The following is an 18419-nucleotide window of genomic DNA, read 5'->3' on the forward strand; positions in this document are numbered from 1 at the left end:
TTGTGAAGATTATGAAGTTGCTGTGCCTTCCAGGTAGTGGCAAAAATGTTGAATTGCTGAGTAGATAGATACCCAGGAGCTCTGTCATAGGTAGAGTAGTTATATTCTGCAGGCTTCAGTTTGCGAGAGAAGAAGGCCAAGGGCTGTAAACCAGAATTTGTGTGAGATTGGTGAACAGCACCAAGAGCAACGTCAGATGTGTCAACTGTGGCTGACAGCTTATGATCGGAAGAGTGATATGTTAGCGCAGCAGCATTGACCAAATCTGATTTAGACTTCTCGAATGCTGTGACAGCAGAGTCTGTCCAAAGAATAGGTCATTTGTCATTCTTCTTGGAATCTTTGAGGAATCATGCAATGTTAAATCAATGAATCAATGAGAAGTAATCACGCTCAGAAAATCAACAAAAACAGAATTATTAGAAACTTTATGCTGTGTGGGGGGGGGGGGGGGATTGAAAGAATAAACCTTTCAATTTTTCATGTTCATCAGGTATGAATTCATTTTAAAAATTTATGATTTAATCATTTTCTTCATAACTCAGCCCCACAATACTTGTTGCATGCAGGGCCGTCTTAAGAACATCATGGGCCCACGGGCCAAGTGATTTTTCTGAGGCCCCACCTTAGAAATTTTTTAAAATTTCAACAGGTTCTAATTTCTGTAAGGCCCCTCTTCCCTTGAGGCCCCGGGTGGGCCCATGTGTTGAGACGTCACTGGTTGCATGGCTCCCACATCTTTGTCAGTCTCTTAACTAGGCTGGGGCAACTGGGGCACTGCCCTAGAACCCTGCGAGTGGGGACCTCCACAAAATGTGCACATATTCTGCATAACAATAACCCTTTCAAGTGGGGGCCCCAAGAAAAAAGTCTGCCCCGGGAAGGCCCCCTATGGACCTAGCATTGATGGATTAGGGGGCCATTAACCATGGCTCCCACAAGGGTGGGGCTGACAGGGCTTCAGCCCTGGGTCCGGGACAAATACCATCACTTTTTATTTTTTCATGCTATAAATTCACTATAGAAGGGCCTGTGAAAAGTCTGGCTTGGGGGCCCGCCAAAGATCCCAGCAAAGGAGCCCTGCCCCAGGATGGGGGGGCCATAAGGGTGACTGCTCTCTGGAGTCAAAAAATAAAATAGGCCCCCAGTTTGTTGAGTCTTCCAACCAACTAATCCCACCCACAAATTGGCATTAATCCGTCACTGGATTAGGAACCCTAGGTGGGCCCCCAAGCCAGACTTTACATGGGCCCTTCTATAGTAAATTTATATAGCATGGAAAAACAACATTATGGTAATTGCAGTGTTTGTCTATGGGGTCCCAACATTTAAACATATATTCACTGACTGATCTTAGTTTTGAGACTCCCCCTAAGTCGTACCCTGACCATAGGTGGGTATAGAGGGGACGACTGCCCCCATTGATTAAAAAGCCCCTCCCTACAAGGAACCTTTATCTGCTTATGGTCAGGATGGTATATCGCAGGGCTCCCACTTGTCCTGATTTTTGGTAAAATATCTTTCTTTCCAGATTTTGTCCTACTTTCTAGGTTTTATCTTACTTTTCCTACTTTTTTTACCAAATCTTGTCAGACAAATTTATGTAACTTTTTTTAAATGAAAAGGGAATAACACACATCAAAATATTTCCAAATAATACAAATGTAATAGATTGCAATTAATGATTTTGCCAAAGCAAAGGTTTGGTTTTGCAAACTATATGCAGAAGACTTGCCCAATGCGATTTTGATGGTCAAATTATTTCTGCTGACATTAGAAATTTGAATTATTTTTGAGCTATCTTTAGCAACTCAGGTGACAGGTGCCCAGGTTTGCAAAAGACAGGTTGTCCTTTGGTTTTGATGTGGTGATATACTGTCAAAAGTCCTGTTTTGTTGGATACTTGAGACAGACTGGCTATCTCCGAATACTGTGCAAAAACTTCATAAAACCTAGAATCATCCAAGAGGACACTGATGCTGGTTGACGACAGGTGTGAGCTAGATGGTTTGCCAGAGGAAGACAGGTTAGTATTACCATCAATGTTCTTGACATCGACCAGTAAGTTGAAGTGTTGAGGGAAGTTGATCCTGACAATAGGTTGTTGGATGTCTGCAACAATGAATGTCCATGCAAAAGGATGGTGTAGTTTCAGGTCGAGGGTAAGTCTTTTGGTACCAAAAGTTGGGATATTTGTACTGTTTGCACCAAACAGAAGCAAGTCCATTGGTGTTTTGGCCTGAGGTATGAAGTTCTTCCAAAATATCAGCACCTGTGTCTATGAAGTATTTTTTTTTTAAGTCTGGTCAGCCAAAACAATTCTGTGGATATAGCAATCACTGTTGTGGCCAGTTTTCCGGCTGTTGGCAGCACTGAAAAATCAGACACAACACTAGATATGCACTCAGACTCTTAGGTACACACACTTACACTCTGGCACAACTCACTAGGTAATAAATTGCCCATGGCGATAAACCTGAGTTGTTCTCGTTTGAAAAAAAAAGTTTTCCGGCTGGGTGCGGTTGGTATATGGAAGGTTGCATTTCTTAGTTCTTGAACCAAAGTTGATATGATGAAAACACATACTGTTCTCCAGCTCTTTGTATTATCGATTTCTTGAGCTGCTCCTTCAGCAGAAGGGAGAAGGCTGCGATCGTAGCCCCGAGAAGCATGGACGACAACCATTAGCTCTCTCACTTGCTTGGTAAGTTGTTCCAATTGTTGTGGTGGCACCTGTATTGCAGTGATATTTGCTGGAAGAGCCAGGTTGCAAATTTTGTCAGTGATGGCTGCAAGCTGGTTGACGTCATCTTTTAACTCAGCAAAGACACTCTGGGTTATATTTGGCAGCCTGGTGAGCCACAGTGATTTAAAGAGGGGTTCACCCACACTACGTCCGGCTAATAAGTGTATGTGTGTTAGGAGCTGTAACAACCGTTTGTCATCCAATTCGAGTACTTGTAAAAGCGTATGAATTCATGAGACTTCGCTTTGCGAGTATAGGTTAATAAGCTGTTTTTTCAAAGCCTCATATTTGTTCTCGGTGGGTTAATAAATAAGATCGTTGGCCGATGCGAGAACATCCGACTCTGCAACCCCAACAACGTGATAGAATTTAGTAGTGTCCACAGTTATGTTTGTGAGTTCAAATTGTGCGCCTTCACTTGGCTGAACCACAGAGTTGGATTCGCTTCTCCCCCCCCCCTCCCTTGCTGCACGGGAGATTTGTGGTGTTTGCAAATTTTGGTCGTCTGCCTGAAGCATGGTTGAGAGCAAAGATATGATGCTAAATGATGAAAATAATATAGAATAATCACAGGTAGCTTTCTTGTAAATGTCCAGTTTGAGTGTTGTTCCATGAAGAAAAAAATTGAAGCTTATGGTATATGGATGCATTAGGATTGCTGTTGAGACGACGCTGTGGCATCCTAGCAGTCTCTCAGTATAGTGTCAAAACTTGCTACATGCACACACATGGAAAGGTCACCATTGTAGGAAGTGTTGATGACTCCAAGATGTTCAGAAGGAAAATTTAATCTTAATTGCATTAAAGGCATTTAATTAAATTATAACATTAGAATTGCTTCTACAACATGAGACAGACGCACATTGGCTCCAGTGTGTTGAGATGATAATGACAATAATGTGTAGCCATCGAGTTGTATACTTTGTACCAAAAAGTAAAAATATACTATGAGGATGGAAATACATCGTGGCATGACGGCATCTAAAGAGTGAAAAATGAACCATGAACGTTTGCTGAGGGTGCCGGCACACCACAAATGAATGCATTGAACACTTATGATGCCAGTTTCCTCGTTGTTTCAATTTGTGTTTGCATAAAACTTAAACAATAATGAAAACTATTCAGATTTGTTGATTGTAATTCTTTTAAGTGATTTAATGCAAGCTACATATTCTGAAATAGATCTACAGGATGTTGTCTTGAGGTGGCAAAAAATTCAGAGGGGGATATTAGGCATCAGGAAGAATAAAAATTGCCATAGAATGTGCTATCGCAAACCACGTTTAGTGAGCGAAAATCGCAAAAATATTTATGAAAGGTGCAATGTCGTGCGATTAAGAGTTTACTGTAGCTGACTGAAGAGTTTGGTACCTTCCGAAACACTAGGTTAGCGCCCTTTGCCTCTTTCTTTGTCCCAATTACACAAAATATATATAACTTATATACATTTTTTTTTTCAAGATTAAGACGAGACAAAAAATTATCAAGTGTTTTATAGAGCCAATATAACTCACGGTATTTATACTACAAATTACCATAGGCGAAAACGTATATAGGGTCCATGGGTCAGAAGCCTCCCCCCTAATATAGTAGATTGCAGAAAAAACTGGATTTAATTGTTGTCCCTGTATTAATACCAGGATGTGAGTCAACTTCATGTAGCTTTGCACCCAAAATAAAACTAAAATGCAATAAAAATATTCCTTTTTTTATTTTAATTTCTTAAATGAGCTCAAGCTCAAACTTTTTCAATTTATCGATGTATTGTATAAAAAAGTATGTGTTACGCCTTATTGAATACAAGTATTACAAATTATCTAAGATTGAATTGTGGTGATTGTTCATAAATTATCATTAAAGAAAACTCACAAAATACAAAATGTGTGAACTTATCAGAAATGAATAGCTATATTTGATATTTGCTTATTTTGTTTTCGTCAGGAAAGTGTATAATGAAGAGGAGCTTTTTTTTCATTTTTCTTGTTAGTAATCCTGCATTTATAACTGAATGTAGTGTTTTGTAATACTGTAAACAATTCATAAAAATGTGGGTGTCACTCCACATTTGTTCCTTTTTTTTGTTTTCAGGAAAACGTCACATGAGAGAGCTGTCCTTATAAGACCAGTAAACGGAATTCTCGGGACCCCGCTTACCATTCTGTAACAGGATTTCTTTATATTCCAATTAGAGACTGCAAATGGATGTTGTTCTGGATTGACCACATTCATCCCATTTCGGTTCCCGAACAAGTTTAAAAAAATCGTATTGTAATCGAATTCATCCATTCGATTTATAGCCACTTAACACTGTTTCTATCTGTGTTTACCTCTAGCCTGCTTCTTCAGATGGTAAACCATAGCCCAAAGACTTCCACCAAAGCCCCGACTGATGCCAATAAGAGAATCTTTGTTGCAGAAGATTCTTTTATTGTCCTGTCTACTCATCTTACCGTAGCAAATCCCTCATTATTTTTTTCTCCTCGTATTAAAAAAATCTGCGTTGTAGAAAATGTTCTGTCTTTGGGGCCGTTCAAGTATTATGCCAGCAAATGTTTAGCCATTCTTGCCCCCCTTGTCAGCAAAAATCAGCGAAACTCTGACCCCCTCCCCCCTTGTCAGCAAAATTTCATCATCTCTGCCCCCTACCTTCTAACACATATTGGTGGGATCAGAGACGTATGTGGGCTGTTGTCCCCCCCCCCCCTCCAGACAATCAACAATTTATTTTTTAATGAAAAAAATATTGGTTTTTTTTAAATTAAAATTTTGAAAGAAAATACCTTTGTATGTTATTATAATATCTTTTAGCAATACTATTTGAAGGCTAAAAACTATTTTTCTTCAGACTTTTTCTTTCGGTCTTCAGACTTTCTATTATCTTTTACCTTAATTATCTGACCCTGTGTCTGGACCCATTCATATTGAGAAGCGGCCTTTATACAGCAAGTTTGACATACGTATGTCTGAAATCAGGATGATCTTAATCCTTGAATGGACTTTTTCAAGGCGTTCAATGAAGACGCTCATCAAGTACACGCGGGCACAAAATCTGACATGAGCATTGAGCACTCTGGGTGCTTCATGGAGCACCGTGGTACTCGGAAGCAGCAGGCTGAAGATGCCTGATCTAAAAGATAGCCCTCCAAAGAAGACACCACCCACCTTTTCTTTAAGGGACGTCAGCTGAACTCTGTCTTTTTTCCAACACCTTCAGTAATCTAAAATGAGTGCCTTACTTCGCTGGATGCTTACTCACCCTCCCAACTTTACTTGTGACAATACTATTTGCGAAGGTAGCGAATAGCTGTAAATATGAAGGTTAGATGATAATGTATTTTTTGCTTCAACAGCATTCTGTGTGGAAAGAACACAAACAAATAAAAATAAGCAATATGGTATATTAATTATATATTATTCATGATAGAAATGACACATGGCATTTCCACACGTTTATGAAACGTGAATTTTTAAAAAAAATTTCTCTTCTCGCTTTCTATACTCAAAAATTTGCTGCTCCTCCGAATTTTCCACCCTGGGCTATAGCCCAGCTTATCCCCCCGTATATACACTACTGTTGACATGTCACAATAGATATTTGTATCTGCTAGAGGAAATGGTATCAATTCTAATTTTAGAGAAGTATTCCCTTTTAAGTAAGTTTGAATTTCAGGATCAGTTGAAAACTGAGATATAAAATCAAGGTGACGGAATTGTCTTGGGGAGCATTTTTCTGGTTTTTGTTTGAAAGCAAAAATTAATGGATTTTGATCAGTAAAAATAGAAACATTTCTGCTTTCTAACATGTATCAAAATTTTCTTATAGTAGTTATAGATTGCAAATAACTCTCTATCATAAGTTGACCATTTCTTTTGGGTGTCTGATAGTTTTGAGGAAGAAATGCTATCGGTGCTCATGCATGGTCAGTATATTGCATTAATGTGCCACCAACAGCATTAACTGTGATACAAAGTTGTGCACCTGGCTTTGGATGCTGTAGTAAAGTGGCTTGAGCCAATGCTTGTTTTGCATAGTGAAAAGCAGTTTCATCCTCAAGGTTACACTGTAGTTTGTCAGCTTGATTGCATGATTTGGTTAGTTTTGATTTTTTTTTATTTTGCTGACCTTAAAGAAATTTAACTAATGAAGGTAATATTTTCGCTGCGTTAGGCATGAATCTCCTATAGAAATTAAATAGATCTAAAAGTTTGCATAATTGTGTTACAGTTTCTGGATGAGGAAAATCCTGCATTACTTTAACACAATCTGAAAGTGGTTTAATTTCCTGCTCGGAAACATTATAGCCTAAGAAATCAATGTTAGAAACACACAGATGCATTTCGATATTTTAAGACTTGAACCATAATGATTTAGCCCAGTGATTCCCAATGTGGGCATTAACGCCCCCTTGGGGGCGATGGAAAGTTCCAGGGGGGCGGTAGAAGCTACGGGTATAACATAGGATCCTATGGGTTAAATTTCGTTGGGGGGCGATGGGAGAAAAAAATTTCTGAAGATGGGGGCGATGGGACAAAAAAGATTGGGAAACTATGATTTAGCCTATCGAAAAGTTTGCACAGGTGTTTGAGATGTTATTCCTCTCTGATTCTGAAGCAATCAGAATATCATCCAGAAATGCATAGGCAAATCACAAATAACGTCATCAATGAATTGTTGAAATGTTGCGGCTGCATTGCATAGCCCAAATTGCATTCTTGTACTTTCATACAGGCCAAAAGGATTAGTTATGGCAGTTTCATGAATATCATCTGAATAAATGGATATTTGATGATATGCTTTAATCAAGTCAACATACGAAAATAATTTTTTTTCTATGCTGTTCTGCAATGAAATCCATAATATTGGGGACACTATACCTGTCTTTCACTGTTTGCACATTTGGTGCACGGTAATCCCCAACTGATCTGCAGTCTGTTCAATCTTTTTTCAGTACCAGATGTAGTGGAGAAGCGTAAGGACTTTTTTAATGGCGCATATGGCCTAAATTAATGATTTGCTGAAATTCATCTTTTGCTGCATGTAAACAATCTGGTGCAAGTTGCTGTGGTTTTGCAAACACTGGTTAGCCGATAGTTTCGATATGATGCACAATATTAAGCTTTATTTCAACATTTGCATGTTGTGGTTTTGTTATCTCAGGAAATTCTCTAAGTAATTGATGATATTGTGTATCGCCTGTAATCAGCTTGATTGAGTGAATTGATACTGATTGAATTTTTGCTGTAGACGATAAATTGGTTAATAAATCAAAAATTGTTCTTAATTTTAGATCAAGAGTGAGACCGAAATTGAAAAGAAAAAAATCTGCTCCTATTATTGGCTTGGACACATTTGCTACCAAAAGTGGCCATTGGAATTTTCTTAAATTCAAATAGATTGTAACAAGTTTTTGTCGCTATACATTAATGTTAGATACATTTGTCGCACGTAAAGTGAAGAACACTGGTTTCATTTGATCAACAGAGTTTGCCGGAATAAGCGAAACGTCCGATCTTGTATCTATAAGAAAATTTATGTTTGACAAAAAGGCGACAGGATTTTGTGGGCAAAGGGAATGACACCTCTACACTTTGCTTTTGGAGTTTCCTGAATTATTGTAAGTACACAGTTGTTCACATTTTCAAGCATTTTGGCCAAATTTTCTGTGATAGAAACAAAACTAATTGTTTTTCTGACTGCGGCTTCTACTTCTATACCTAAAATTACTCCTGCCTCTGTATCAAAAATTAGGCCTTCAGTCTAGAGCTTCAATACGATCGGATAATTTCCTAATTTTGGCAATTAAAAAGTTTTCCGAGAAACTTACTGTTTGAGAGGATGCAGAGGGAATGCTACTGGCTATTGGTTCAACATTGTACTGGTTTACTTCTATCATATGATTGGCTACTTCAGCTCGTTCATCAAAGGAGAGTGGCACAATGGCAGCCAAAATGGATTGTACATGTGAAGAAAGGCGTTGCACAAACAACAGTTCCAAAAGTTCATCTGCAATGTTATGTGGCTCCGCATGATGTTTCATGGAACGGAGTAACTCTGATGGTCATCCGTTACCTAGTTCTTCAACTGCCAGTAATTTCCTGATTTCTTCAGTCGAACTGTTGCTCTTTCTTTTGATTAGTTCTGTTTTTAGATGTTCAAAGGGATCTTCTTCGTTTGGGGTCAGAACAGGGTTGTTAAATTTGCTCCCCGGGTAGATACCCATTTTCCCCCTTGGGCTGGGTTTTTTGGGGAAAATGGGTTTTTTTGAAGGAAAATTGTTTTTGAAGAAAATGTGTTGCTTTTAGGTTAAAATTTTATTTTAAGGCTAGTTTATTTATTCCAAAAACTGCTGCATAGGACAGTGTTTAGAATATATATATTTTAAATTATTGTTAAAAGATTTTTTTGGGAACAAAAATATGATAAATAATTTCTTGGAATCACAAACACACTTTTTTATAATTCTACTAACTTTTTTATGTAAGCATTTAGGTACGAGATTCACATATTAAAATCTTACAAGAAACTGTAAACAAAATGTAACCATGAACTTAGAACACACGCACACAGAGCATGTAAACTGAGATTTCACACACACACACACACAGAGTATGTAAACTGAGATTTCATTAAGTTTTATACAGGTACATCAGACTTTCATAACTGAAATATCGAGAGACAAAAATAAAATTAACTTATAACAAAAAAAAACTTTGTGGGATTCTTGAATTGAACATTGGCAACGAACACCTTCAAGTGAAACAGAACAAAAAGTATAGTTTTTCTATAAGACCTATAGTTTTTAAAATAAGACCTAATCAGAAAATAAGCCTTAACTTGATTTTTCAAGATGCTCATAATATAAGCCCGACCCTGAAAATTGGCCTGTTAAAATTGTCAGCCAGATGAAGGCATTCTGCAAGGTCTGTTGCTATACATTACAGGTTGTCTTGTATAAAGTGATAGTAATATACAATAATATTATTGACATTTGTATTTAATGATAATTCAAGTTATTCTGTAGTTTTAAGTTCCCAAAAATGGCTAATTTGGACAAGTGGAAACATCTTCAGAGATGAATTCTCAGAATGACTGCTACCTCCTCCTCTTAACCAGATAATTTTTTAATTATTACTGTGCTTTTAAAAATATTTCTGAATTTAATTTAATGAAGCAAGGATATTCTTCAACAGTGAGGAATTCAAGGAAAAGAGAAGCATGGGACTAGCTCCTGGAAGTTTGGGTTTGATTAAAAACAAAACTATGGTTCTGGTTACATAGCTAAAGGTTTTATTTTTTTGACGGATCAGCACACTTTTGAATATATTTTCTGCAGGGTTTGAAAAATTTGGAGAAAAAAAAATTCAGGCACCATCTTGATTTCTCAGAATTTTCATTATCTGAATTCATTTATTTTACCACAAACAATTTTCTTTATGTGGTTCTGCATACAACTCAAGGTCCAGATACAATTATGCAGCAGTGGGTGCATTTGCGTGTGAACAATTATTCTCTTTATAGAGAGAAACTATGTCGCTCTCCATTGTTCATACAAAGTACGAAAGCTTGGATAACCAAGTGGAGATGTAGTTCGGAAAGAAAATTCACACTCCTCTGTGGGGAATCGAACCACCAATCTTTCATTGTCTGGGCAAGTGTTCTAACCTTTGAACTACGGAGGACAGACACATTTTCCTTACTTATAACATATGTATGAATGCTGAACAGGACTGTGCATGGACATCCTCCTAGCTCAGCTAATAGCTCTTACCACGTTAGCCCCCAGTATGAAAGCCTGGTTTCATACTGGGGGGGGGGGATGAAAGCCTCATACTTCGTAATCATTCCCTTGTTGTATGGTAAATTTTATTAATCAAATGCATAGCTTAATGTGCACCAAAAATGTTTATTTAGACATGATGTAAGATGCACATATAAAGGATGTGCATACATGTTTAAATTAGATATTTTGAGGTTATAGAAATAGGAAATTCGATTTTGGCCAAAAAACACAGGTTTTTCAGAAAACCCGCCTGGGCTGGGTTTTTTACAACCCTGGTTCAGAATCACATCACAAAAGAGTGCATGCAATTTCTGGAGGCAGAACTGAAACAACCTAATTATACTTGGTTGGTGAATTTGTAATTTGCTTTGGAACACCCAGTTTGAAACCAGCTTCCGCCATATGAAACCAAAGGATGGAATCATTACTGCCATAAGCTGGGATCTTTACAGCTGGTAGCTTCCATGTTTTTTCTTCTTTTCCTTTTTCTTGTGAAGGATCTGTTCCATAAGAGAGGAGAAAGAAATCAGGGAAAGTTCTTTTTCTCTATGTGGGTGGCTTGTCCCTTATGTCTTTTTTTTTTTCTACATCCATTTGGGTGGAGGATGAGTATCAGGTTTCCTGCTGCTTAGGAATGGAAGACTCCATGAAGAAAATTTTCTTGTTGCGTTTTCACACAAAGGTCACCATAAATATAACATAAAGATTCGCTATATTTGCATGTAGACTTAGAAGACTTTATTATATAAATTCACCACTATTAAAATTACTATTAATTAGACTTAGGGTGACCATACGTCCGTCTTTCCTGGGACAGTCCCAGTTTTTGCTGTTTTTTAGCTGTCCCGACTTTTTTTTTACAAAAATGTTCCAGTTTTGCATGTATTTCCAACGGAACCAACTTGACTTTTTATTCTCAAAATCAACGATTAAAATTACAACTCAGAAATTACATTATGATAATTACTACAAATAAGAATATTCGTCTCACATACTTGTCTATTTTTTTTAAATTCAGTGCAATTTGAAGTGGTGACTTTTCTGGGATTTTAGCTGGAGTTGGGAACTTTGCTTACTTTTGGTAATAATTGGTAATGTCCCGTATTTCAAAGCTTATTTTCCCGTATTTTGTTCGAACAAATATGATCAGCGTAATTAAACTTAACTATATACATTGCAGTCGAGAAAGGACACATCCGAACATTTAGAAGTCTCGACTCTCTCTGCTCGCCAATAATACAAATATACATATATAAATATATATTCCCTGCATTCAATGACAATTGTGGATGACTAATGCAATCTGCTGGTTGTTGGTTGCTATGTAATAGTATTGATATAGGATTAGTAACTATATGCCAAATAAACTGCTAGTGAACTATATAATGACAAATTACCCTAGTTGTAAGCAGCATTGTATTCGGTCCATGAGCTCAAGCCCACTCAATATTTGCTACCATCTCAATAACACCTAAACAAAACATTGGTCTTGAGCCCCTGTGGCCCCAAATATTTTCAATAACTTCACGCCTTTGCATATAGGCTTTCATAGCACTTCCAATGTAATATTATGTCAGAAACATTGAACAGGTTAATCTGAATATATTTTATACAATCATATTTTCTTTGATAAAATTAGCTTAGGAGCTTATGTATGCTCTTCTTACCTTGTAGGTGTTTGATATAACTAGAAAACTTACATACAAAAATTTGGATAAGTGGTACCAAGAATTGAGAAGTTATAGGCCAGAAATTCCATGTATATGTGCTGCAAACAAGATAGATGGTAAGCTTGGGTCATAGTAGATTATATCTTTAATCTTATTGATAATTTTTTTGTTGCACCGCAGCCATTTTTTTCAGCAACAGGCCCCTACAATGGCATAATTGTTCATTCATTAAACTTCACTCGCTATGAGTTGAGAAAAAACTCATAGTTTAAAAAAATTGATTACCGATGGCAACACTACACATAACAAGCATCACACAGAAACAAACTTCACAGAAGGTTCACTATACGTACACACACATTCCAACACGTACCATATTGTTAGAAGTTCTGCAGAGAAATATGGACGAAGTACATGTCTGGTTTAGTAGTAGTAGTAGTAGTAGCCATTTTTTTCACATAAGGGCTAATTAAACTGGGACTAGCAGTTTATTGCCAATTCTGAATGGCAGCGTAAGACTCTTTCCTTTTCACATGTCTTGCTGAGAGATTGGTGTGTTAACTTCTCTGTGAGAAAGTTTGTGTACTAGCAACATGTTCTGCAGTAATTTTTTCGCTGTTTCTGTTGTACCTCTGCATCAAAAAGATTCTGACAAGGGCTAATCATGTATTGAACCTGAGACATGTCTGAACATTATTCGATACAGCAGGCAAGTATCTTGCTGACTCAAGCTTTTGTGCTCTTCTTTTATCTATATAACTGATTCTTATTGAAATTATTTGACCATTTTTTCTGAGAATAGACAATATGCAATTTGTCAACAGTTCCCTTCAAATAGAAAGACCTAACTATGAATGGTGGCATACTAAATTGGATATCATACTAAATCTAGTTCATCTCCCTGCCAGTTGTTTTCCATAGCATGAAAAGCATAAGTGTAATAAAATCTCTATGCAATAAACTTTTCTTAAATGAATTTTTCTATATACAGTCGGCCCTCCCATATTCCGGGGATGACCATGAATACAGGAAATCTGTGAATAACCGGAACCATAGTTTTTCTTGTATATCTTATTTATTGAACAGCATGAGAAGAGCAGGGTAACACAGAGGTGTAAAAGATAGTGCAGCGATTGTTGGTGATGTTTTCTGAAAAAAAATTGTGATTTCTGTTTGCATTTCTTCTTCATATCATCAAGTATGTTGGAATATGATGACAAGGCTTCCTCTACCAATTTTCATACATGGGAAGAGCATACCATAGAGCAGCAGTTCTCAACTGGTGCTCTGGGCTCCTCAACCACTCGAGGAAAACAAAAAAAAAGTAAATTTCAAGGAAAAAATAATTATAAATATTTTTTAATTAACAAAAATATAAATCAGTAACTTTGATGAATAAATTAAAAATAGGCCATTGGGGCTCCGTCATAGAAATTATATACCAGAAAGGGCTCCGCGAGTCAAAAAAGGTTGAGAATCGCTGCCATAGAGGGATGTCATGAAAACAAGCTATTGTGAATTTGAACGTGCGAAGCCCTTCCGCTATGTTAATCACGGTGAACTAGTCTTCTACTTCTTTATCTTGATCTTCACCTGGTACTACTTCAGTTTCAGGAGCAGTCAACTGCATTAATTCCTCCTCAGTCAATACCTCTGAATTGCTATTAATTAGCTGTTCGACTTCTATATCCATATCATTGAACCTTTCTCCACCTACCTGTTTTGCCTTTTATAGTCTCTTCCGTTGGCTCTGTAGAAATGGTTGTTGTCTTTTAGTGCACATGGTGGCCAAAGGTTAATCCACCGCGAGGTGACTGTTTCTCTCTTGGGAGCAGCCATGGCTCTTATTTCCAATAAAGGAAAAAAAAACAAGAATATGGAAACTGCGAATACAGGGTCGACTGTACTATGAAGATTTTAGAGAAACACTCACATTTTCGTTTATTCACTCTTCTAATGCAGTTGGGAAAGAAATTTGTTAAAGAAAATTTATTTTCTTTAGCAAATTTTGTGATAGAATGATTGAAGCAACTTCATCATAGGCCTGGGATTTAAATCACCTATGCAGCATAACTTCTTGTATGCTCGATTCTTTCACGTGGAAGGAAAACTCATTATAATCTAAGCAAAAAGTGTGTCAAATAAAGAACTTATCTGCTGATATATATATGAATAATCTCTACAATGCTAGATCACACTTGTAACATTTTGTGGCAATCAAGCAAACATGGGGGGGGGGAAGGGGTGTGCATTGAAACCTCTAAATTATAGATATAGAAAAACTTCTGCATTAGACAAACTCAAAATCTCAGCAATCTTCTTTCTTCAAATTTGGTGCAGAGTTGATTGAAGTTGATATGCTACTTAATATGATACCTATTTCAGCTACAACATCTTTGGCAAAAATTTTGCCTAGAGATGTATATTGTTTGACCGACATGTACATAGCAACATGTACATAGAATCATCTTGGAATAATGAAGTTTTCATTAAAATTTTTTCCAGGTTTTCATACTTCCAAAACATAAGAATAATCTTCACAAAAATTTTCTATAGCTTTTATTTTTTTTCACAAGTTTTTCTGAAGTAATGATGATAACCATATGTTAGTATTCTGATGCATTATTACTTGAGTTGACTTTGCATTACAACTGAGGTTGTCTAACACCATTTAAGTATGAAAAATATAATCAGATGCAATCATATACTAATTATGCACGAAGTTGTTTTTATTTCACACATTAGGTAATTAAATAATAGAAATCTAAGTGAAGCTTGGCTTAAAAAGAATGATAAAGCCACGCTTGTTTAATGTGCAATTAGAAGAAATTATTTGCTTGACTCCATGTAATCCTTAATTTGAAAATAATACAAATATGTCTATAATACTGCAAAATTTTGCAGTCCCATTGCACACTACAGATTGAACACAGGTGCACAGGATCACAAAATGTTACCATAAAAGTTTTGCAAGTTATTGTTTTGTAGTTGTGGTTCCCAAATGATTGGCCACAATACCCAGGAGTGCCTTGATCTGCTACTATAGTAGTCACAATGCCATGCCCCAGCAAGTAATTTACTAATTCAATGACATGACCAAACCAGATGATATATATATATATATATATATATATATATATATATATATATATATATTAGATGTTTATTTCAATACATAAATTTAAATTGTTTGGGAATGCAAAAATTATTGTTCTTCACCAAACCAATCTAACTGCACTGCAAATATTAGATAGGTTTTGCCTAAGGGTGTCATGAAAAAAAAATTGAATCATGAAGGCACTGCGAACCAAAAGAGTGTGAGAATCATTGTTTCAAGTTCTTGCTGCATTTATAATTAATTATAAAGGAAAAAAAAGCAACAAATCTAAAAAAATAAAAATCGCTAGGATATCTTTGGAGTCTTGGTACAGAGATGAAAACACCTTTTCGGAATATGTATATGTAGGCCTATTGATGATAGATGTAAGTTATTTGTCAGAGGTCTCTGGGCAAAAAAAACCGATGTATTTGAAGTTATTTTCTGCCATCCTTTAAAACAATATTTAAAGCTTGAGACAAGGACCCACTTCTTTATGGACAGATTGTAGAGTTTCTACTGAAGAAAGAAGAAACATCAATAGGGATTCATTGCTTCTTAGAGGACTGCTAAATTTCCATTGTACAATGGATTCAAACTTAACAATGAGCAAATAAATGTTATCATTGTTAGGTATGAATAGAACAACATATGAAAATTTCCTGAATGCGAGCTAAGCTTAATTCTAGGAATATCTTTGGAAACTGTAAAAAAAAGAAGGAGCAAAAAGGGATAAAAGTATCAGTCATTATATCTGGCCATGTTTTCTCAATTATGTTAGAAGCATGATTTATTAACACTTCTCTGGTAATCAGCCAAAACTACCACTTATTGATGTTAGCTGAGGTGTCATAACTAGAGCCCGAATTATACATTATAAAAGTGGTGAACTATGCAGTATGAAATAATGAAAATGCTAAAATATGCACTAAAAATACTGAAAAATATGGACTAAACATAAAAAAAATCTTACTTAAATATACTAAGATGAAACAAAATATATACAAAAAAAAAAAATCATCTGATAATGCGGAAATATGGCACGAAAAATTAGAAATATACGCAAAAATGAAAAAATATTCATTTTGAAAGTGCCGAAAAACACAGAAATTATAAAAATATGCATTTAAAACTACTGAAATATGCGTGAAGTAAAAAAAATTTGCCTTAAAAATTCTTCAATATACATTATGCATACATTGAAAAAAAATGTGTGAAATGAAAAAATATGTATTTAAAAATTCTGAAGTTCCTCTAAAAATGATAAATATGCATAAAAAGAAAAATAATATGCAAAAAATGAAAAAAAATGTGTATATTAAAAGCACTGAAGTACTGTCTAACCAAAGAGAAAAGGAAAATACGTAGTAAAAGTAAAAAATATGTGCAAAAAATGAAATATATGTAAATGCAAAAAATGAAATATATGTAAATGCAAAAAATGAAATATATGTAAATGCAAAAATATGCATTTAAAAAAATGCCTAAAAATATGCCCAGAAATGAACAATACCCAATGGCTAAATATTTTCTTGTAAAAAAAATTGATTAAATTTGAAAAGTGGAAAGATAAAAAAATAATCTTGCAAACATTAGGACAATGCCCTCAATAGAAAAAATGCTAAAAATATATTCACTTATTCTAAAATTTTGGCCACTTTGTTCATTTATATGCACTAACTATAAAAGTGGTAAAATATGCAATCGCATATGCACTTATGCATTTGAATATATAATTCAAGCTCTAGCAGTGCCGTCTTAATGCATGGGCCCACCTGAGCAAGGCCCAGGGGCCTCAACAGAAGAAGAGCCTCACAAAAATGAGATTTGGTTGAAATTTTCTATAATTTACCTTTTAGGGCCTCAGAAAAATCACTTGGCCCGGGGGCCCATGATGCTCTTAACACGGCCCTAGGCTCTAGTCATAACAAACAAGGACATCATAGCTGACTTTTAGTGCATTTCTTCACCAGTTCATAGCATAAGATTCATCCTTATAAATGCAATATATTGACTCCAATATTCAATTACTAATTAATATATGAGATGTAGCCTATAAATTTTGAAAGTGATATAAATTACAAAAAGCATGTCAATTATAAAAGTATAATTAATATCAATTACAAAAAGCCTATCAATTAAAAAGTGTGAACTGACTTTTTTCCTTCTTTGCTCAATAGGAACAAGAAATATTCACTTAAACATCAGTTGATGGATAGAATTATGATAATTATTAAATAATTCAATGTATTAACTGAAGAATAATAATACTTTGGCTTAGTGCATGAAGAAATAACACAACATTGTTTTCAAAGACAAATACTGAATAAACCACACCTGGCATGTTTCGGCTACCTAATGAATGCTGTTGTCAAAGGTAAATAACAAGTTCAAGTTATTGCTGAGTACCCCTGAATGAAGCGATGGGTCTCCAGCTGGAGATGACTAGGTGTTGTTTATTTTGTATTTATTTGTCTTCAATAGCATTGTTTATATGTTTCTTCATTATTCATAAGTTTCAAGAAGTGCATAAATGATCTATTGCATGATATTTATTTTCTACAGTTGATTATGAAATGGCAAAGAGGAATTTTCAGTGGCCTAAGAAATATGGGCTACCTTTCCATTTTGTGTCAGCAGCTGATGGCACTAATGTTGTGAGGGTATGTATTATACGTATTTATACATTTTCACCTTGCCGTAACAAATTTATTCATAAATGTCACATATGCTAACACTTCTGATTAAATATTTATCTTAAAAAATTAACTCTCACAAACATCGGTTTCTTTTATAATAAATACTTTTAGGTTTTTTGACAGCATCTATTAAACATAAAAGTTGAAAGTACAAAAAACACATTTTGATTATGGCGGGAGAAAATTTGATACAAACTAAAATATAGTCGACAATAAAAAAAGTGTGTGTGTGGGGGGGGGGGGAGAGGAGTGGCCAACAACAAATATAATACAGTAAATTTTGAGTAAAAAAATACAGACGAGGCTTCAGATAAAGACACCTGTATTACTCCCAAAAATGTCTGCTACTACTCGATCAGGTGAAATGTCAAGAAAAATTCAGGCATGGCTGGTGTGTCACAATTTTTTGTTCTGTTGCAATGTGGT

The 18419-nt window shown here is 35.7% G+C and overlaps 1 protein-coding gene across 4 annotated transcripts in view; it reads left to right on the top strand.

Moving 5' to 3' along the window:
- The window catches only part of LOC149080274 (rab-like protein 2A), an 85789-nt gene that overhangs the window by 35347 nt on the left and 32023 nt on the right, over window positions 1-18419 (top strand). For all 4 annotated transcript variants that reach the window (XM_089239401.1, XM_089239400.1, XM_089239402.1 and 1 more), the window contains 2 exons: window positions 12202-12313; window positions 17860-17957. In XM_089239401.1, coding sequence (XP_089095527.1) covers window positions 12202-12313; window positions 17860-17957 — 210 coding nt within the window. The remainder of the gene's footprint in view (window positions 1-12201; window positions 12314-17859; window positions 17958-18419) is intronic.

Source organism: Pholcus phalangioides, unplaced genomic scaffold (genome assembly GCF_987345545.1).
Source record: "Pholcus phalangioides strain wild (caught in Gottingen) unplaced genomic scaffold, Ppha-v1.0 ptg000011l_1, whole genome shotgun sequence".
In the NCBI taxonomy this organism is placed as follows: domain Eukaryota; kingdom Metazoa; phylum Arthropoda; class Arachnida; order Araneae; family Pholcidae; genus Pholcus; species Pholcus phalangioides.